Raw genomic sequence first — 22,365 nt, forward strand, 5'->3', positions numbered from 1 at the left:
CTCTGCGGGCCTGGCCACCAGTTTCTCGAAAAAAGTTTCCACTGTATGCATCACGCATGCTAAAGAGTTTAAAAGTGGCCCAAGTTCCATGACTCGTGAATCATGGGAGACAATTTTAATAATTCTTTAATGTTAGAGGTTAGTAGACTTTTTTTGTAAAGAGCCAGAAAGTAAATATTTCAGGCCTGTGGGCCAGCTGGTCTCTGTTTACCTGCTCCACGGTGGCCCCCAGTCAACCGCAGACGATATGCAGATAAATGGGCGTGGCTATGTTCCAATAAAACTTTATTTAGAGAAGCAAGTTGTGGGCCAGGTTCAGGCTATGGGCCAGACAGATAGACTCCAGGCTGAGAACATGTCTAAGGAACAAACCAGCCTTTGCCATGGCAACCACAGGGAGGAAAAATGTGCCACTCTTTTTACCGATAAAAGTCGTATTCCCCATTCTGCACAAATAGACCGATAGACTGCAGTGGGCTGGGTGCAGTGGCTCACGCCTGTAATCCTAGCACTCTGGGAGGCCGAGGCAAGCGGATTGCTCGAGGTCAGGAGTTCAAAACCAGCCTGAGCAAGTGCGAGACCCCGTCCCTACTAAAAATAGAAAGAAATTAATTGGGCAGCTAAAAATATATAGAGAAAATTAGCTGGGCATGGTGGCGCATGCCTGTAGTCCCAGCTACTTGGGAGGCTGAGGAAGGAGGATCGCTTGAGCCCAGGAGTGTGAGGTTGCTGTGAGCGAGGCTGACGCCACGGCACTCACTCTAGCCTGGGCAACACAGTGAGACTCTGTCTAGGAAAGGAAAGGAGAGGGGAGGGCAGGGGAGGGGAGGGGAAGGAGAGAGAGGGGAGGGGAGGGGAGGGAGAGAGAGGGGAGGGGAGGGGCGGGGCGGGGCGAGGCGAGGAGAGGAGAGGAGAGAGACTGCCGTGGCCCAAATGCAGTTTCCAATCCCAAAGGCATTTTTTTGTCTCAAGTTACCACTTGTCTGCTGCCTCCCTTTTCCAAGTTACTATGTGAAACTTTGAACATGCTTTCAAAAAGGGTAGTTGCTGCTGGCAAGGAGCCTCTGCCTCTTTTCTGGAAGTTTCTCCCCCCCCCCAGGAAGATATGCAGGTCTTGCCGGTGTGGCCAAGAGGAGCACTGCCTCAGCTCCGACCTGGAGGACGACCGGAAGATCGGCCGCCTGCTGACGGGCTCCACGCACGCCTCCCTCACAGCCCGCGTGCGAGGTGGCGGCGGCGTCCGCATCTACAAGCGGAACCGGATGATCATGACCAACCCCATCGCCACCGGGAAGGACCCCACCTTCGACACCATCACCTACGAGTGGGCACCCCCAGGGGTCACCCAGAAACTGGTAAGACGGCCTCCGCCCACCCACGGTCTCCACGCCCCGTAACCTCAGCCACCGGGGTGGCGGCGCGGGTTTCCGAATTTCAAGGACGGGGTGGCAAGAGGTCATGCCACCAAACACGGTGGGGGCGGCGGTGGCCTTAGCAGCGGTGGCCTTAGCCCCGGCCCTGCAGCCAGTTAGGTTGAGATAGAGACCCTCGGGACCGGGCGTCCTCAATTACGGCCCGAGGGCCACATGCGGCCTGCAAGGACATTTATCCGGCCCGCCGCTGCCTGTCCTGCTTGGCAGCCGGCCGTCCCGGGCCCACAGTGCGCACTCTCCACCGGTCTGAGGGACAGTGAGCCGGCCCCCTGTTTAGAAAGTTTGAGGACCCCTGGTCTAGACTGTGCTGGGCACGGGTGGCACGGTGGCCAGGCAGGCCCGGCGTCTGCCCTTGTGGGAGCCACTTCACCCCAGGGTGGAGAAGAGAGGAGACCCACCGAGCGCAGCGGAGCGTAAGGGAATCCCAGCTTGCAGAAAAGGCTTCTGCAGAAACAGAAAGAGAGGGCGCGTGGCGGGAGGTCCGGGGGCATCTGCTGTGCGTGGAGCAGTGACAGAGGGCCTCTTTGAGAAGACCCAGCCACGCCAAAGAGCAGGGAGAAAGGGCGCTTCAGGTAGACGGAGCAGCGAGAGCAGAGGCGCCAGGGAGGGCACGGCGTGGCGTGGCGTGTCGCTCCCGGGCTGCAGACGTGTGTCACTGTGCCACACACGGCCCAGCAGGCGGTCACAACGCCTGCCGCTAGCCGATGGGAATTCTTCAGCCCCGCCATACTTTTATGGGACCCCTGTGGTATGTGGCCCACCGCACACTGAAATGTCACTCGTGTCACACGGCTGTGCGACGGTGAACCGTGTGCATCTCACGTGTGCAGCCCGCTGCACTTGCTGACACAGACGGACTTCCATGGCACCGTCAGCAAGACCAAGACACAGGACATTTCCCGCACACACGAGGCACGCGGAGATCACGCCCCCCTACACTCTCCCTAAAGCCACGTTCCGACGTGAAGGCTGTGCTGTCTCAGGCGCTGGCTGAAGGGTGTGGCATGTGGAGTTTTTTGGGTTTTTTGAGACAGAGTCTCACTCTGCTACCCGGGCTAGGGTGAGTGCCATGGCGTCAGCCTCGCTCACAGCAACCTCCAACTCCTGGGCTCAAGCGATCCTCCTGCCTCAGCCTCCCGAGTAGCTGGGAGTACAGGCATGCGCCACCATGCCCGGCTAATTTTTTCTATATAGTTTTAGTTGTCCAGCTAATTTCTTTCTATTTTTAGTAGAGACGTGGGGGTCTCGCTCTTGCTCAGGCTGGTCTCGAACTCCTGACCTCGAATGATCCTCCCGCCTCGGCCTCCCATAGTGCTGGGATGACAGGTGTGAGCCACCGTGCCCGGCCCCTGTGCGCTGCGTTCCGAGTGGGCTCTGTCGTCGTCTCTCTGGCTGGCAGAGCCCGTCCACACCACCTGGCCTCCCCTCCAACAGGGCCTGCAGTACATGGAGCTGGTCCCCAAGGAGAAGCAGCCGGTGACCGGCACGGAGGGCGCACTGTACCGCCGGCGCCAGCTCATGCGCCAGCTCCCCGTCTACGACCAGGACCCCGCCTGCTGCCGGGGCCTTGCAGAGGACGAGCTGCCGGCGATGGAAGCATTCGTCAAGCAGTATAAGAGCGAGGCCCTCGGCGTGGGCGAGGTGGCCCTGCCGGGCCAGGGCGGCCTGCCCAGGGAGGACGGGAAGCCGCAGCAAAAGCCGGAGGCCGCTGAGCCCGCTGCCCCTGCCACCAACGGCAGCCTCGGGGACCCGTCCAAAGAGGCGGAATACGTAAGTGTCTCCCCGGCCTCCACCAGCTTCCACTGCGAGGCTCCATGCATTTATCCGTGGATTCATGCATGCGGCGCGGGTTGGTTGCTCGTTTACTCTGTGTCTGACACTGTCCCGTGGAAAATAATTCAAGGTCACAAACCCTTGACAGGCTCATTCATAGCACAGTGGAGGTCACAGGCAACCAAACCGTCTCGGCACAGAGAAAGGGCGCCCGGCCTTGCTTGGAGGGAGGCTGCCGGCCGCGGGGCAGGCACCAGCTGGGCTCTGGAGCGTGAGCAGGGTCCCCACGCCTCCAGGCTGCAATGGGAGCGTGCGCCACGAAGCCGCCAGGCTGAGAGCACGGGGAGGTCAGAGCATCCAAAGAAGTCCCGTGTGGCCGGCCTGGCGGCTCACGCCTGTCATCCCGGCACTCTGGGAGGACGAGGCAGGAGGATTGCTTGAGCTCAGGAGTTTGAGACCAGCCTGAGCAAGAGTGAGACCCCGTCTCTACTAAAAATAGAAAGAAATTAGATGGACAACTAAAAATACATAGAAAAAATTAGCTGGCATGGTGGTACATGCCTAAAAGTCCCAGCTACTCAGGAGGCTGAGGCAGGAGGATGGCTTGAACCAGGAGTCTGAGGTTGCTGTGAGCGAGGCTGACGCCACGGCACTCTAGCCCAGGCAACAGAGCAAGACTCTGTCTCAAAAACAAACAAACAAATAAAAAGTCAGATCTAGGCCGGGCACGGCGGCTCACGCTTGTCATCCCAGCACTCTGGGAGGCCGAGGCGGGAGGATCACTTGACTCTCAGGAGTTTGAGACCAGCCTGGGCAACAGCGAGACTGCCATCTCTATTTTTATAAAAACAACAACGACAATCAGAGCCAGTTCCCACGTCCCATAAACTGGTCTTCGTGCCTCATCCCAATCCCGTCCTTCCGTACTCTCTCAAATAGTTGTCGATCTAATGATCCCAAGTTGGAAGGAGGCCTCTAAGTCGCCACGACGTTCCCACATTGCCACTCCCGAGAGAGCGGCTGACGTGAGAATGCATTTTGCTCTTGACCGAGCCCTGCATGTTTGTTCTCTGTGGAACTGGGGCAAAGGCAGCCTGAGATGCCCCATCCCTGCCTACAGTCAGCTCTAAGAAATACTTGTGACACTTGGGAAGGATTCAAATGACAGTACTGGACAGTACATGGTAAATTCCATAGTCAGAAAATAAGTAGGGGCCCGGCGCGGTGGCTCACACCTGTCATCCTAGCACTCGGGGAGGCCGAGGCGGGAGGATGGCTCAAGGTCAGGAGTTGGAGACCAGCCTGAGCAAGAGCAAGACCCCGTCTCTACTAAAAATAGAAAGAAATTAGCTGGACAACTAAACATATAGAAAAAAATGAGCCGGGCGTGGTGGCGCATGCCTGTAGTCCCAGCCACTCGGGAGGCTGAGGCAGGAGGATCGCTTGAGCCCAGGAGTTGGAGGTTGCTGTGAGCTGGGCTGATGGCACGGCACTCTAGCCCGGGCAACAGAGTAAGACTCTGTCTCAAAAAAAGAAAAAAAAGAAAGAAAAGAAAAGAAGTAGGGAATCTGAAGGAAGCCCATTACAGGTGGGGCTGAGGCTGAGCCAGCTGCAGAAAACAGACTTCTCCTTTGCCCTGACACAATTTTAATTAACTATGTAATTAGTTACAATGTCTCCAACAGCCTCCAGATGCTAAGGTTTTATTCGGCTTTGTGTCTGCAGCAGGAGCCATTGATAAGGACAGTAGGTGCTCAGCAGATATGCGGTCCACGAACAAGCCCATGAATGTTTGAACTCCATCGGGCCTTGGAAGAGGGGGTCAGTTTGGACGGCCACGTTGCCTGGGAGGGTGGGGAGCGCCCCAGTCCACATTTATTGAGTGCCTGCTCTGCCCGCCCACCGTGCTCACACTGTCTCTAATTCTGCCAGTTGCCTGGCAGGGTGAATTTCACCAACCCCATTCTATAGGTGAGGAATCTACGATTCAGCCAGTAGGTAGCTGTTCCAAGGTCCTGCAGTTTCTAAGAGGCAATAAATACTCTTTTTTTCTTTTTGAGATAGGATCTCACTCTATTGCCCAGGCTAGAGTGCCGTGGCATCAGCCTAGCTCACAGCAACCTCAAACTCCTGGGCTCAAGCGATTCTCCTGCCTCAGCCTCCCGAGTAGCTGAGACGACAGGCATGCGCCACCATGCCCGGCTAATTTTTTCTATATATATTTTTAGTTGTCCAGCTAATTTGTTTCTATTTATAGTAGAGACGGGGTCTCCCTCTTGCTCAGGCTGGTCTCGAACTCCTGACTTTGAGCGATCCTCCCGCCTCGGCCTCCCAGAGTGCCAGGGTTATAAGAGGCGATGCTCTTTTGTACCACAGGATGCCGAGTTATTTGATCCAGGAAAGAAGAAGACAGGGTGGTCTTGTTTGACTCCGTGTCTGTCTGTGTGAAGCAGGGGAGCAAATGCTGGCACAGGGGTCCGCAGCAGACAGGCCGCTCGCGTGGCCTGCACCCCTCAACTGTCTGCCGTCCCCCAGGTCGGCCACCTCAGGCAGATGCACGCCGGCCGGCTGTGTGAGCCCTCTCCCTTCTCCTTCCCCACCAAAGGGCGGCGTGGAACCGTTGCGGGAGCCCAGCCCCAGGCGGGGAGCCCAATTTCTGCCCCCTGGCGAAAGGCAATGAAACAGTCAGGGCGTTGGACTTGGGGGTGCGCGGGCGGGGAGGAAACTGTGGGGCTCAGCCTGACACCCCCAAACCAAACAGAGATCTATCTGGGGGGAATGAACCTCAAAAGGAGAGACCCGTGGAACATTCTGGAGCTCTGTTGGCAGCACCTGCCTGTCGTGATTCGTGGCCGTGGCCGTCGTCATGGCTGCCGGCAGCCTCAGCCGACGGGCGCTGCTGAGCCAAGCGCAGTGCTGGGCAGCGCGGCGTCCGCCGCCCCTTCACGCTTTTGAATCAGTGGAGATGGTTGTCCCGTCCTTAAAAAAATAACATGTCCCCTGCAAGTAAGCCCCAGGTGTCTTCCTGAGGAAAACTAAACAGAAGACCCTGTCTTAGTTTCGGGGAAACGCGGCAGCAACTCACCCGCCCTCCCCGAGAAGCCCCTCTCAGCCGCTGAGAACAGGTGCAGCCTGAGGGCGCTGCGCCCCGTCTCCCTCCCTTGCCCGTGTGCAGGGGTGGGGTGGGGTGCGGCGAGAAGGGGGGGCGGCTGTTCAGGTCGAGATGCCCTTAGACCAGGGGTCCTCACACTTTTTAAACGGCGCCAGCTCACCGTCCCTCAGACGGCTGGAGAGCGGGGCGCATTCCACACATGCCCACTGCGGCTGCGACGGTCGGCTGCTGAGCAGGACAGGCAGTGGCGGCAAAGACACCCGGCGGCCAGGTGAACGTCCTCGGCGGGCGGCATGTGGCCCACGGGTTGCAGTTTGAGGACGCCTGGCTTAGCCCTTTGCGACGCCCTGCAAGAGGCGTGCGAGGCGTCGGGCTGCCGTGCCCGTTACGCAGATGAGAGCCCTGAGGCAGGGCGCTCGCCAGCTTGGCGGTGCGTGTTGGGCTGGGAACCCGCCCCAGGCCTTTCTGCTTTGCCGGCTGCCCTGCCGAGTCTGAGCAGCCCTGGGCGGGGCGGGGGCCTGGAAGGGTGGGGCGACAGTGCCCGGGCGTGCTCGTGACTCCTAGCTCGCCCCGGGAGAGGCTGGGAGCCTCCCGTCTGCCCGCCGAGAAAGTTCCCTCCACCCAGGGCTCCCCAAGGGTCCCGAGGGTCTCGGGCTTCAGAGGGCTCTGCGGGCAGCCAGCTGCGAGCTCCAAGAACCCGGCCCCTTCACAGCTGCGCGGCGAAGCCCCTTACCCCCGCCCCGCCCCGCGCCCCGCCTGGGTGCATCTCGGCCGCCACCCTCAACGCCCTGACCCGCACAGCTCGGGCGGCGAAGCCGGTCCCCTGCATGGACGCCGGCTGGGTATTTTCTCAGAACGGAACCCGCGGGTTTGCTGGACAGGCTCAGGCTGCCCGGAATCCCACCCCGTCCCGCACGCCGGCCCTGCCACTGCAGGACGCGGGAAAGAAAGCAGGAGCATGGCATGGGCGGCGACTCCTACTCTTTAGTGTGAATATCGCTTCGGCCAGGAGCCCCCCTGCCCGCCCCCATGCCAGGCCCAGGGATCACCCCAAAGGGAGCAAGCTGGGAGGAGGAGTGACTGGAGGGAGTGAAGATGCCCCCCCGCTGGCGGGCCTAGAGATGTGTGAGTGGCCCTGCTCACCCTCCTGGGCCCTGCCTGCGGGGCACTCTCCTTGCTCCATTTCCTGCGCAAGGATGGGGGCGCGGGGGCCGGGCCCCTCCCGCCTCTCCGATGGAGGCCCACAGCTGCCGGAGGCCCAGCCAGGCTCCACCCCAACACAGGGACGTATTTGTGGGCAAGGGACTTGCAGGCCTCTGTCCCAGCAGATGTTTGGCTCCTGGGCTGGGAGGCTGGCTGGCTGGCTGTCCCGCCAGCCCCATTTGGGAATCCGAAACCTCAACCACCCTTCCGCCCCTTTGCAACCCTCCGAGCTGGACAGCCAAGGCCGCCACGAGGGGGGCAGGACAGAGCGGGGGTCGCTCAGCCAAGGGAACGCCACCCCGCGCCCCTGCCTCCAGCACTGACAGACAGGGGCCTGGGAGCAGCCCGGCAAAGTCACCATGGTTACAAGCTTCTCCCCTCCCCCTCTCCTCTGTAGTGCGGACATTTTAATGACATTCAAGGAGATCTTTTTTTTTCCCAAGGAAAATTCCCTTTCTCCCAGTTTTTATGCTATGAATACTTCCCCACGCGGGCACGCGGCGTGCATGAGCATGTCCTCCTCCTCCCTTCGAGGGGCTGCCAGAGCCCCTCGGGCACACGGGCGGCCGCCCCTCTGTAGCGGCAGGCCGTGACTGCTGAAGACCTCGCGGTCCCCGAGGCCCGACCAGCTCGGCCCTGTGCATCAGAACTGCCACGGACGACGTCGCGACAGGCACCGTGGCCGTGCCCACCTGATAACTCCGCTTGCAAACACAGGCGGTGCACCGCGCGGGCCCGCAGATGGGTGGGCCGTGTTGGCCGAGCCCTGAACTCAAAGAAGCATAATAATAATAACAATAACAGGCCTTTCTGCGCGGGCGGCAAAGGGCTGGAGGTTCCTCTCCCTGACGCTTGGAAGCCAGACGGGGACTCGTCTGTGCCCAAGCAGCCCCGGGGAAACACTGCGTTTCCCCAAAAATAAGGCAGGGCCTGCTATTTATGTTTCCTCAAGAAGACACCCTAGGGCTTATTTGCAGGGGATGTGGTGTTTTTTTTTTAAGTACGGTACAACCATCTACACTGATTCAAATAGAGTGAAGTCGTCTTCTTCTGGAACATCATCCTCACTCTCCAAACCCCGAGTCCCATCCTGAGTGTCTTGCGACTCTGTTTCCTTTAGAGCCACCGGCCCCGATCTCTCCTGCCGAGCACTAGAGCTGTCACGGGCGGATGGGAAGGGCTGCTCGTGTTCTTTCCCGCTCCGCGACGACACGCACGGGTTGTGCAGATGCGCTGCGCAGCCACGCCGGTCACTAGGACTGATTTTCGGGGTGGGGCTTCTATTGCGCACGTGCTTAGACATCCTGCCGGGGCTTGTTTTAAGGGCAGGGCTCATTTTCGGGGAAACACGGCAGCTGCGACTCCGGCTCCCCGAGGCGTGGTGCAGCCAGGGATGCGGAGGCGTCGCTGGGCCAGGAGCTCACGCCAGGTGGCTGGGCCCCGTCGCGAGGACAGCGCCTGGGTGTCCCGCTGTGGCGCAAGCCCGGGCCGCTAGCTCTCTGGGGTGTGACTGAACCCCAATCCAGCACATTCTGGGGGTCAGGACCCGGTTAAGGGTGTCTCCGGCCAGCCAGTCACATTCCTCTGCCCGGCTCTGCCCGCCACCATGCCCGGCTAATTTTTTCTATATATTTTAGTTGGCCAATTAATTTCTTTCTATTTATAGTAGAGACGGGATCTCACTCTTGCTCAGGCTGGTCTCGAACTTCTGAGCTCAAGCAATCCGCCCGCCTCGGCCTCCCAGAGTGCTAGGGTTACAGGCGTGAGCCACTGCGCCCGGCCTTCTATGGGATTTTTATCAATGAAATTAAAATATAATAATAATTGAGGGCAGAGCTGTTTTTTAAAAATATATATATATAATTCTACTGATGAGAAAAAATGGAGTTCTTTATTTTTGAGAGAACACATTTCACTTAATTGGAGGGCGAATGTAGAATTCACTCTTCATTCTCACGGGTCTCACAAGAGCAGACAGTGGCCAGGCTTGGCCGTGGCTGCGGTGGCTGAGGCCAGATTGAAGGCCACAGGACGCAGGAGAAAGAACTCCGGCTTTGGGTCCGCTCGGCCTGTGCTCAGGGCCCGGCTTTGCCTCCCGTCCGCTGTGGGGCACTGAGCCGGTCACCGAACCTCTCTGAACCTCACTTCTGCCATGTCTAGGAGAGAAAAATAATGATTTCCCTACTAGAGAGAACTCTAGAAGGGGAGATAACTCTCTTGGATGTGTGTAAGGGCATGGAACGAGCACAAGTCCTGAGGACACGATGGCCATCACCACCACCACCATCATCACCACCACCACCATCATCATCATCACCACCATCATCATCTTCACCATCATCACCATCATCATCATCATCATCATCACCATCATCACCATCATCATCACCATCATCATCATCACCATCATCTCTGAAGAGCAGGGGATAACTCCAACATGGCCCAAAAGATTTTATGAGCCATGCGCGGTGGCTCACGCCTGTCATCCTAGCACTCTGGGAGGCCAAGGCAGGAGGATCATTTGAGCTCAAGAGTTCGAGACCAGCCTGAGCAAGATCAAGATCCTGTCTCTACTAAAAACAAACAAAAAAAAATAGAAAGAAATGAATTGGCCAACTAAAACTATATAGAAAAAAGAATTAGCAGGGCATGGTGGCGCATGCCTGTAGTCCCAGCCACTCGGGAGGCTGAGGCAGGAGGATCGCTTGAGCCCAGGAGTTGGAGGCTGCTGTGAGCGAGTCTGACGCCAGGGCACTCACTCTAGCCGGGGCAACAGAGTGAGACTCTGCCTCACAAAAAGGACCGCGCTGCGGAGCAGCGTGAGTGGCGCTCGGCCTGGTGGAGGCCCTGAGCTGGCCGGGAAGGCGTGCGGGGCGCGGAAGGCGGAGAGGGGCCAGGCGGAGAGGGCGGTGCCCAGCCCTGCGCCCCTGACTGCTGCCCGTCTCTGTGGCCCTCCCGCCCTCCAGGTGTGCGAGCTGTGCAAGGCCGCGGCGCCCGCGGACAGCCCGGTGGTGTACGCGGGCCGCGCGGGCTACGCCAAGCAGTGGCACCCGGCCTGCTTCCTGTGCGCGCGCTGCCGCGAGCCGCTGGTGGACCTCATCTACTTCTGGAAGGACGGCGCGCCCCTGGTGCGGCCGCCACTACTGCGAGAGCCTGCGGCCCCGCTGCTCCGGCTGCGATGAGGTGGGAGACCGGGCGCGGGGGGGGGGGGGGGGGGGGGCGGGGGGGGGGCGGGGGGGGGGGCGGGGGGCCCGGGCGGGCGGCGGGGGGGGGCGGGGGGGCCGGGCGCGGGGGGAGGGGGGGCCGGGCGCGGGGGGGGGGGGCGGGGGCTGGGCGCGGGGGGGGGGGGCCGGGTGCGGGGGGGGGCGGGGCGGGGGCTGGGCGCGGGGGGGGGGGGGGCGGGGGGCGGGGCGGCGCGGGGGGGGCGCGGGGCGGGGCAGGGCGCGGGGGGGAGGGGCGCCGGGCGCGGGGGGTGGGCCGGGCGCGTGGGGCCGGGGACCCCTCTGCTGTGGGGAGAGGGCAGGCCCACAGGGGCGGGGCTGTGCAGATAGGGAAACTGAGGCCAGGCCTCATGGCGCGCTCTCAGCCCTGTCTCTCATCTGCAAAATGGGGCTGATGCGAATTCCCGCCCTCGAGGCTGCTGGGGCGGGTCAGACGCAGACCGCAGACCGTCCCAGCCCCGTCCTGGGCTCCGCGTCTGGCGCTCACTCCGAGCGCAGAAGCCCGTCAGCGGGACCGCATTCAAACAGGGGCCTGGGTCCGTTAGCAGAGTCGCCTGGTCGCCTCGCCCCTGTGCCTCAGTTTATCACTCGAACGGGGGTGAGAACAGCACCCACCCCACGAAGATAAGAGATGATGCGTGAAAATGCTTGGTGCACAGGGCCCGCCCGGTAACCAACAAATGCACCTGCTGTTAGTCTCACGACGACACAGTTTAATACGATGTGTTGTGACGATTCAGCGAGAGTGTAGCACAGCACAACGCGGTCCTTACGGATGCCGCGGAAGCCACCCAAGACTCTGATACAGGCTGGGACAAGAGGAACCCCCAGGTGTATTTTTTATTTTTTTGAGACAGAGTCTCGCTTTGTTGCCCAGGCTAGAGTGAGTGCTGTGGCGTCAGCCTAGCTCACAGCAACCTCAAACTCCTGGGCTCAAGCAATCCTCCTGCCTCAGCCTCCCGAGTAGCTGGGACTACAGGCATGCGCCACCATGCCCGGCTAATTCTTTTTTCTATATATTTTTAGTCATCCAAATTAATTTCTTTCTATTTTTTTAGTAGAGACGGGGTCTCACTCTTGCTCAGGCTGGTGTCAAACTCCTGACCTCGATCAATCCTCCCGCCTCGGCCTCCCAGAGTGCTGGGATGACAGGCGTGAGCCGCCGCGCCCGGCCCCAAGGTGTATTAATAACAGCTAATTACAATATTAATAATAGTGAGGACTCTACACGCTGCGAGTAGCAGGCCACACACTGCCTTCCTCTTCGGCCCGTACAAAGGCTAGATATGTCCTCTTCCCATTTGGCCAGAATCTGCTTCCTGCCGCCACCTGCGTCCCGGTCTCCGTGTGAGCTGGGACTCTGCCATCCTCTTGCCTAGTACGAGGTTCCCAAGTGACAGTGAGAAGGGCAGGCGCGTCACAGGCCTGCCCTTGGCGTCGTTTCCGCGGAGACGACAGCTCACACCCAGCAGCGGTCTCCGTGGCCCGTGGCCGGTGAGGGCTCACGGCGAGTCGGGATTTGCTGTGAGCGTCGCGGACGGACGCCTCGTGATAATTCTCTACAGAGAGACTCACACGGGTCTCCGTGTCACATCTGAAGAACATGCAGCTCAGAGAGGCCAATGACAATCACGCAGCACCGACCTTGGCCAATGTCGCAGGTCCCTCAGCACCCCTAAACCCTGTGGGATGGCGAGCATTTGCGTGCCCGTTTTACGGGTGTAGAAGCTGAGGCTCAGAGAGGCGCTCGTCTGTCCCCATCCGTTCCCGTCTGACTCCAAACTCAGAAGTCCGGAAACCACCGCACTATTCTGAGCCTCGGGCTCCTCACATATGCATCTTCCAAAGTGTCGCTTCAGTCCACGCCCAGGGGCGCTCTGCATTCCTGCTCTCGAAGACTGGCCACTGGCGGGCTGTCTGTGCGCCCTAAGCTGTCTTCCCCGGGAGTGCCGGCCCATCTCAGGACAGGGGGACTTTGGGATTGCCCCAAAGAGCTATCACAGACGCTGGCTCAGTGAAACCCGCCTGGGGCGGAGGCGGCTTGTTTCCATCTCAGAAGCTGAGTCGCAAAAACGCCCTTTGCCAGCTGCTGGGCTTACCGCCTCAGACCCACGTCCCATTCCTCTGCTGGGGCTTTTAAAAGTCCACATATGAATGCGACGAATGAACCACCTCCCTGTAACCTGCCCTACATACCGTGTTTCCCTGAAAATCAGACAGGGTCTTATATTTATTTGTCCCCAAGAAGACACCCTAGGGCTTGTTTTCAGGGGATGTGTTATTTTTTTTTAAGTACAGCACAACCGTCTACACTGATTCAAATAGAGTGAAGTCGCCTTCTCCTGGAACATCATCCTCACTCTCCAGACCCCGAGTCCCATCCTGAGTGTCTTGCGACTCTGTTTCCTTTAGAGCCACCGGCCCCGATCTCTCCTGTGGAGCACTAGAGCTGTCACGGGGCGGAGGAGAAGGGCTGCTCGTGTTCTTTCCCGCTCCGCGACGACACGCACGGGTTGTGCAGACGCTGCGCAGCCACGCCCGGCACTAGGGCTGATTTTCGGGTGGGGCTTCTATGGCGCACGTGCTCAGACATCCTGTGGGGCTTGTTTCATGGGGAGGGCTTATATTCGGGGAAACACGGCAGGGACCGAACCCGAGCCTCACGCTGCCTCTGCCGCCCTCCCCAGCTCATCTTCGCCGAGGACTACCAGCGCGTGGAAGGGCTGGCCTGGCACCGGAAGCACTTCGCCTGCGAGGGCTGCGAGCAGCTCCTGAGCGGCCGGGCGTACATCGTCACCAAGGGGCAGCTTCTGTGCCCGACCTGCAGCAAGTCCAAGCGCGCCTGAGCGGCCGCCCGCCACGAGAAGAGCAGGTGTGCGCGCCGTCCCCGGGGCTGACGCAGAGCCAGCAGGCTCGGGCACAGCCGTGCGGTTCCCGGCGGGAGTATACATATTAACACATGCATATATATATTCTAGGTTCGAGGGCGGCGGGTCCCGGAGGGTCAGGGGCCTCGAAACCAGAAACGTTCAGGACGTGCCAGGATGGAGTGCTCTGTTTGGTTTCTCGGCTGTTTCCCGCCTGCGACCAGCGACAGACGCCAGCAGAACCCTCCCAGGGAGCTCGTGGAGGGACTTCCCAGAATGCATTTCTGAGGGATGGCGTCGCTTAGCTATAGGACGCGAGTGCTTTCTTTTTCTTCTTTTTGTGGGCACGGGAGCCCCTCCAAGAGCAGGCAGGGACCCTAACTCTCACGTGTCGCCTCTCTCCTTTTCAAGTGGAATCTGGATTTCAAATAGATGACTTTTTCCGCCTCATGGTAAACGTATCAATAAAAGTTTTGCGAGTTCAACACGCACCCTCATCTGATTTTTTTTTTTTGCACTGTGGCCCGGTGATTTCACGACATCTGTTTAACCCCACGACCCTGGACTTGGTGCTGGCAGGGAACACTGTCAGTGCTGAGAGTCTGTCCCTCCCTGGGTCATCAGACGTCTTGGGTGGGGGGAGAGCAGGTGTCTCCTCCTCCGAGATACTCCCAGGCCACGTTTCGTGGTGCACCCAAAAGTGGCCTCCTTGGACCTTATCAGCTTCTCTTTAGCCAGGGACCCGACTCAGCTGCCCTGCGAGCCCAGGCGGGTCACGAGTGAACCCCTCTGAGAAGGACACCAGTGAGTGCCGTGCGGGACCGTCATGGGAAAACTCTCGATTTTTATTTTTATTTATTTATTTTCTTTCTTGAGACAGAGTCTCACTCTGATGCCTGGGCTAGAGTGCCGTGGCGTCAGCCTCGCTCATAGCCACCTCCAACTCTTGGGCTCAAGCGATCCTCCTGCCTCAGCCTCCCAAGTAGCTGAGACTACAGGCATGTGCCACCATGCCCAGCTAATTTTTTCTATATATATGTTTAGTTGGCCAATTAATTTCTTTCTATTTATAGTAGAGACGGGGTCTCGCTCTCGCTCAGGCTGGTCTTGAACTCCTGACCTTGAGCGATCCTCCTGCCTCAGCCTCCCAGAGTGCTAGGATCACAGACCTGAGCCGCCACACCCAGCCAGAAATCTCTCAGTTTTTAAATGTTGCTAACCAAACATTGAATAAGCCAAATAGAGTAGATCTTTGGGCCAGATTTTATCTCCCGTGTGTGTGTGTGTGTGTGTGTGTGTGTGTGTGTGTGTGTGTGTGTGTGTGTGGTGTCTCTCCGAGCATATTCAGCCCTCAAATTAATTTCCTTTCCACAATTTCTAAGAAAAAAACTATCTTTTCAACTGGGTATATAAGGATGAAAAAGACACAGGAGTCCTAGAAGCTGACAGTCCGGTTACCAGTGGTTTTCTTTCTTAAACGTCCTCATCTGCTGCTAGGTTTTCTAATGTGACCACCCACAGTTTGCCATCCTGTCTCTTACCTACGATACCCCCATTGGCGTGCTTTCCAAGTTTTGCCAAAGCTATTGCAAAATCTTCTTAAGCCGGTGCTTCCTGCTCCCAGTTCCCCTCTGCAGTCACCCTGTCCTGTCATCTTCTCAAGGATAATTCTCGAGTGGGTCATCTCCTTCACTCAACCCCCACGGCTCCCCGCTGCCCATCGAGCTAAGAATAAAGTCCTCACTTTGAAATTTGCATCCTTCCAAAACTTGGCTCAGTTGTCTTTCCGGCCTTAGAACCCTTTACTTCCCTAGATTTCTATTTCCCTACCGTGTTTCCCCGAAAATAAGCCCTACCCGTAAAACAAGCCCCAGCAGGATGTCTGAGCACGTGTGCCACAGAAGCCCCACCCCGAAAATCAGCCCTAGTGCCGGGCGTGGCTGCGCAGCGTCTGCACAACCCGTGCGTGTCGTCGCGGAGCGGGAAAGGACACGAGCAGCCCTTCTCATACCCCCCGTGACAGCTCTAGTGCTCGGCAGGAGAGATCGGGGCCGGTGGTGCTAAAGGAAACAGAGTCGCAAGACGTTCAGGATGGGATTCGGGGTTTGGAGAGTGAGGATGATGTTCCAGAAGAAGACGACTTCACTCTATTTGAAAAAAGGTAGATGGTTGTACCGTCCTTAAAAAAAAATAACACACCCCCTGAAAATAAGTCCTAGGGTGTGTTCTTGGGGAAAAATAAATAGAAGCCCCTGTCTTATGTTCAGGGAATCACGGTATTTCTCCTGGACATGCAGAAGCCCCCCTGACTCAGTGCAGGCCCCCACATGCTTCTGCTAGTTGTGGCCGGCACAGCTCGGTGGCCCGCCGGCCAGCCCTGCCTGTCCAGGCTCTCTTCGTCCTAGGAGGTGTTTCTCAGGCATCACCTGCCTCTCTGGCCATTCCCTGAAGCACTAGTGAGGTACTCACCCGTTCTTCGTTCACTGGCTTATTCCACAAGTATTGCTTGACCACCGCAGCCCTCCGGGCCGTGCTGAGTACCCGGCATACGGCACGCACAGAGAGCCCGGCCCAGCCCCGTGCGCGCTGCGGCCTGCGGCAGGGTGGGCCTCGGGCGACACGGCCGCAGTCAGCCGACACCAGCGACGCGGATGCAAGGGAGAATCTTTCCACTCCCTTCCTCACAGTAGCATGACTGCAAACTACTGCGTTTCCCCCCCAAAAAACAGGGTCTTCTATTTATTTTCCCTCAAGGAGACACCCTACAGCTTATTTTCAGGGGATGTGTTATTTTTTTTTTAAGGACGGTACAACCATCTGCATTGATTCAAATAGAGTGAAGTCGTCTTCTCCTGGAACATCATCCTCACTCTCCAGACCCCGAGTCCCATCCTGAATGTCTTGCGACTCTGTTTCCTTTAGAGCCACCGGCCCCGATCTCTCCTGCTGAGCACTAGAGCTGTCACGGGCGGAGGAGAAGGGCTGCTCGTGTTCTTTCCCGCTCCGCGACGACACGCACGGGTTGTGCAGACGCTGCGCAGCCACGCCGGCACTAGGGCTGATTTTCGGGGTGGGGCTTCTGTGGCGCACGTGCTCAGACATCCTGCGGGGGCTTGCTTTACGGGTAGGGCTTATGTTCGGGGAAACGCGGTAGCATGACTAAGCAGCTAAAAGAGTGACCTTTGACCAGATTTCAATCCTGTGTAAATAGCATGACGAAGCAACTATAGAGTAACTAGACCTCGGTCTCATGAGGACTTTGTAACCGTTTGCTTCTGTAACCTATAAAAGCCACCAGGCTTAGACCCCATATCGCTCAGAACTGGGAGGCGAGACCCCTCTGAGCCGGCCGGCGTAACTAAAGCTGTTTTGCAGTACTCTCGTGTGGCTCTCGGTTTGTTTCCCGGTCTGGTTTGCTGTAATTGATTTCCTTATAATTTCTGTAGGGCAATAATACATTCCCTTGTTGTTTAGTATATTTCATTGTCACACAGTTTTTCATTACTGGGGATTTTGTTCACTGTGGCCAAGAACGGTGGGATTAATACCAGGACGTTTCACACTGCAGCTCGGACGAATTGTGCATTTCTGAAGCCATGACCCTTCCTACTTTATTTGGATTTGTTTTTAATAGACAGACAAAAATGTGTGTATTTATATTGTACAGCACGATGCTAAATGTGGGCATTGTGGGATGGCTCAGTCAAGCTAATTAACATGTCCATTACCTCACTTACTCATCTTTTTTTTTATTTTTAATGGTGAGAATGTTTAAAATCTACTGTCTTAGCAATTTTCAGCCAAGTCTGTCCCGTGGAGACGCCAGCCAGAGGGGCATGAGTGTTTGGCCCACGGGGTTATCAGAGTTTGCTCCAAATATTTGGCTTCAAATATGAGAAAGTTGCACGAGAGGCCAGATTGCAGCTGACGCCCCCGCCCGCCTCCGCCCTGCCCCGCCCCGCCTCCGCCCTCCCCCGCCCCGCCCCCGCCCCGCCCCCGCCCGCCCCCGCCCGCCCCCGCCCCGCCTCCGCCCTCCCCCGCCCGCCTCCACCCCGCCCCCGCCCCCGCCTCCGCCCCGCCCCCGCCCCGCCTCCGCCCTCCCCCGCCCCGCCTCCGCCCCGCCCCCGCCCCCGCCCACCCCGCCCCCGCCCCCGCCCCTGCCCCTGCCCCTGCCCGCCCCTGCCCGCCCCTGCCCCTGCCCCCGCCTCCGCCCCGCCCCCGCCCGCCCCCGCCCGCCCCCGCCCCTGCCCACCCCTGCCCCCGCCCCCGCCCGCCCCCGCCCCCGCCCCCGCCCCTGCCCCTGCCCGCCCCTGCCCGCCCCTGCCCCTGCCCCCGCCTCCGCCCCGCCCCCGCCCCGCCTCCGCCCCGCCCCCGCCCCGCCTCCGCCCTCCCCCGCCCCGCCTCCGCCCCGCCCCCGCCTCCGCCCCCGCCCCCGCCCCGCCCCCGCCCACCCCCGCCCCGCCCCCGCCCCCGCCCACCCCTGCCCCCGCCCCCGCCCCTGCCCGCCCCTGCCCGCCCCTGCCCGCCCCTGCCCCTGCCCCCGCCCCTGCCCGCCCCCGCCCGCCCCCGCCCCTGCCCCTGCCCGCAAGGACGGCCGCGCCGCTCCTCCCGGCTGGCGAGGGCAGAGGAGGGCGCGGGCCGGCGGCCTAGCGGGCAGGGAGGAAGACGCCTTCGGCAGAAGCCCGGGCCGGGCGGGAGGGCGTCTGTCTGGCCGGTCCCCGCGCCGCGGTGGTCCCTGCCACAGCGAGGGAGTCTGAAGACGCCTCGGGCCGACGCACACAGACGAACCGTTTGCAGGAGAAGCCCTCCCTCCAGCCGCCTCCGCCTTCGAGGCTCAGCACAAGCTCCCCCTCCTCCAGGGAGCCCTCCCGGGTTCCCGCAGATGGTCCTTGAGGTGCTCAGAGGAGAGTTGTATCTTTTTCACTTTTTCAGTTTTTAAAGACTTTTATAGATTTGGGGAGTACAGATTTGTACAAGTGCAGACAGAGATACATTGCGCAGTGGTGAGCTCTGGGCTTTTCGTGTACCTTCAACCCAAACAGTGTCCCCAGCACCCCAACCGGTGATTGTCCCTCCCTCACCCCGTCCCACCCCTTCCACCTCTGGCGTCTGCAGTGCCTGATATTCCGCTCTGTCTCTGTGCGCCCGCTGTTTAGCTCCCGCTACAAGTGGAGAAGCAGAGTCTGAACGTATAGTTTGAAACTGCTGGATCCAGCTGTTCCTGGAGCTGGCCCTCTGCTTGAACTTTCTGACAGCAAATAGATGGTGGAATGCAGACCCCTTCTCACCTTTTCTGTTTTTCTTTAAACCGCCTTGCATCGGACGTCCCTCACTCGCAACAGGAGAGGCCTGGGTAATATGTCTTCTGTCTGCAAGTCTAAATAAACCCTTTCCGTCTTTCAAGAACCCACATGGTGCCAAAGTCAGAGCAAACGGCTGTGATTGATTCTGTCTGTGGCCAGGCTGGAGTTATTATCTCAGACTCTGTGTTTTGTCCTCCAAACAACGGGCCACTCCTCACCCACTAGTTGATCCTGAGGGTTCACTCGGCACCTGCCATGCCCCTTGCATGGAGCGAATCTCAAAAGCCCCTCTATAATGCTGCCCCTTAACTAACCGTCTAACCTGCTGAGTCAGGTAGTAGTTAGTCGCCCAGAAATGGGAAGGACAGGGATGGGGACTGGAGCCTGTCATCTGAGCGATGGCGGAAAGAGCAATGTTTAGCCTAGAGAAGAAGCTCAGGGGGGCGTGAGAGCCGCTCTCCGATATCTGCAGGGCTGCCACAAGGAAAGGGAACCTAAACGTGTTCTGCGTGTCTCCACCGGGTGAAACCAGGGCCGTGCCAGGGACACCCCGGCCTATTTGGGTTGTGTGGAAGTCAGGCTGACAAGGACCTACAGTCAGAGCTGTCCACGGATGAAACGGGCTGTCTCCAGAGACTGAGCTCCCCGTCACCAGGAGTAATCAAGCACAACCAGAGTGATCACCTTTTACGGGAACTGGGAAGGAAGGGTATTAGCTGGCCAAGATGACTTCTATGGGCCCCCTATATCTTCAAGAACTGAGCCTTTTTTTTTCTTTTTCTTTTTTTTTTTTTTTTTTTTGGAGACAGAGTCTTGCTTTGTTGCCCAGGCTAGAGTGAGTGCCGTGGCATCAGCCTCGCTCACAGCAACCTCAGTCTCCTGGGCTCAAGCGATCCTCCTGCCTCAGCCTCCTGAGTAGCTGGGACTACAAGCATGCGCCACCATGCCCGGCTAATTTTTTCTATATATATTAGTCGGCCAAATAATTTCTTTGTATTTACAGTAGAGACGGGGTCTCGCTCTTGCTCAGGCTGGTTTCGAACTCCTGACCTCGAGCAATCCTCCTGCCTCAGCCTCCCAGAGTGCGTCTTTTTCTGAGATTCTCTAGCCGAAGGAGGGAGGGAGCTGAGCACTTTCGACAGCTGCCACCCCACTGACTCCTGTTCCTAAATCGGGCTCCTGGGCGCACCCCCACCCCGGGGGCCCAGAGGCGAGGGCCCGAGTGATCAAGGAGGGGCTTAAGCCCACGATGTCAGCACTGGGCTTGTCCTAAAGAACGCCGAGGCCCCGGGGGCCAGGCTTCCTCGCATTACCATGCTTGTAGCAGGTGGTGGCCTTTTGTCCCCGAAGCCCCGGCGGACACCTGCCAAACAGTGACCGAAATAGAGCAGCAGGGGACCCAGGCTGTCCCCAGCAAGGGGACGTCCAGTCAAGGACATGGGCCTGCCACCTCTCCCTCTGCAGGGAGGAGACCCCGGCCACGCAAGAAGAGGAGGCGGGGCCCCCCTGCCGAGGGCGGACGGGACCCACAAGAGCTCGGGGGCTCCAGGGACAAATTGGCAGCAGCACCCCCCTCATCCAGGGCTCTGCTTTTGGCAGTTTCAGCTGCTCTTGGTCAACCATGGTCAGAAAATACTAAATGGAATATTCCAGAAATACATAACTAATACGTTTTAGGGCCGGGCGAGGTGGCTCATACCTGGAATCCCAGCACTCCTGAGGCCGAGGTGGGAGGATCGCTCAAGGTCAGGAGTTTGAGACCAGCCTGAGCAAGAGCAGGACCCCGTCTCTAGTTAAAACAGAAAGAAATTAATTGGCCAACTAATATATATAGAAAAAATAAGCCAGGCATGGCGGCGCACGCCTGTAGTCCCAGCTACTGGGGAGGCTGAGGCAGGAGGATCTCTTGAGCCCAGGAGTTTGAGGTTGCTGTGAGCGAGGCTGACGCCACGGCACTCTAGCCCGGGCAACAGAGTGAGACACTGTCTCAAAAAACAAAAATTTAAACAATTAAAAAAAAATAAAAACCGTGGCAAAAATGTTGCTCACCCTCATTTCTTTTCTAGGGGCTGCGTTTACAGCTGCAGCCTCGTCCAGGGGGAGGAGGGTCCTCTGAAGAAGCTTCTAGAGAGGTGGGCGCGGGGGTGGGGGGTTCCTGTCCCTTTAATTGCTCCGTGGGGACGTCTGAGCCGGCTGGTGGCTCCTGGCCCCAGTGACGCCCCCAGCCGTCCGCTCTGGGGCCCCGAGCGGTCCCCCTGCGGCCGGCCCGCCCGAGCCCCGCTGCCGGCTGCCTTCCCGAAACTGCAGCCTCGCCGGAGCCGCCTGCCGGAGCCGGGCCAGAGGCCGAGCCGATCAGCCACAAGCTGATTTTTACCTGTGCCCACCTGTCGGCGTCAGTCCCCACAGGTCCTGCGCGGTGCGGTGGGTGGCCTGCCACCAGACAGCCTGTCGTCGGGGCAGGACTGTCCGGGTGCAGGTGAGTGTCACCAGCTGCCTGGGGACGCGGCTTGGCGTGGCCACAAGACTCAGCGTGAAACAGCACCGGCTCACACGTGACAAGTGTCCCACAGCCGGTCACTTCTCTTCAACGTCTGCGGCCACTTCAAGGAGAAAGTCTCACTTGGGGGCCACATTGTCTCTGACGCCTGGTGTGACAATGGCTAATCTCCCTGTGGAGCGGAGAAAAGAGCAAGCCTCGGGTCTGGGCGCCGCAGGCCGCCGCGCCTGGCTGAGATGCAGTGGCTGGCTCTGGCTTTCACCGCGTTCCCTCCTGCGGCCACCTCCTGCTCGCGGACACAGCGCGGTCCCGCGCGGCCGGGCCACGGCGCAAAGAAGCGCTGTGTGCGGCGATCCAGGCATCCTGCACATGGTGGAGAAAGGGAGGCGGGTTCGGCAGAGAGCCGGGGACGCCTGCACTGCGTGGGCCCTTCCTGAGCCGCTCTAGCTCCCCCAGGTCACCGGTCGCCTCGAGCCGGAAGTCAGCACGACGGAGAAGGCAGCCTCCGTGGACTGGGATGGCCGCAGTCCGCTGTCTGAGTTCTGCAATCGCGCAGGACGTATCACTGTGTGTGTTTTGTAAACCTTAAAGAAGGGCCCTCAGTCACCTGGCCTAGAGCGCCGGGAGCCGTATGGGGCTTGCTCTCCGGTCTCACTGACAATATCCATAGTTTGTGGTTTTAACCATCATCACCATCACCATCATCACCATCATCATCATCACCATCACCATCACCATCACCACCATCACCATCACCATCATCACCATCACCATCATCATCATCACCATCACCATCATCACCATCACCATCATCACCATCACCATCATCATCATCACCATCATCACCATCATTGTCATCATCATCACCAATACCACTCTCTCACCATCATCATCATCACCATCATCACCATTATTGTCATCATCATCACCAACACCACCCTCTCACCATCATCATC

At 58.9% G+C, this 22,365-nt stretch overlaps 1 protein-coding gene across 1 annotated transcript in view; it reads left to right on the forward strand.

Moving 5' to 3' along the window:
* Nucleotides 1-14,100, forward strand: part of LMCD1 (LIM and cysteine rich domains 1) — a 67,481-nt gene extending 53,381 nt beyond the window's left edge. The window contains 6 exon segments of the mRNA XM_075998434.1: nucleotides 1,100-1,355; nucleotides 2,868-3,203; nucleotides 10,488-10,643; nucleotides 10,645-10,704; nucleotides 13,430-13,614; nucleotides 13,721-14,100. Of these exon segments, the coding sequence (XP_075854549.1) occupies nucleotides 1,100-1,355; nucleotides 2,868-3,203; nucleotides 10,488-10,643; nucleotides 10,645-10,704; nucleotides 13,430-13,588 (967 nt within the window). The 3' untranslated portion in view covers nucleotides 13,589-13,614; nucleotides 13,721-14,100.
* The last annotated feature ends 8,265 nt before the right edge of the window (nucleotides 14,101-22,365 follow it).

Source organism: Microcebus murinus, chromosome 28, assembly GCF_040939455.1.
Source record: "Microcebus murinus isolate Inina chromosome 28, M.murinus_Inina_mat1.0, whole genome shotgun sequence".
Classification (NCBI taxonomy): domain Eukaryota; kingdom Metazoa; phylum Chordata; class Mammalia; order Primates; family Cheirogaleidae; genus Microcebus; species Microcebus murinus.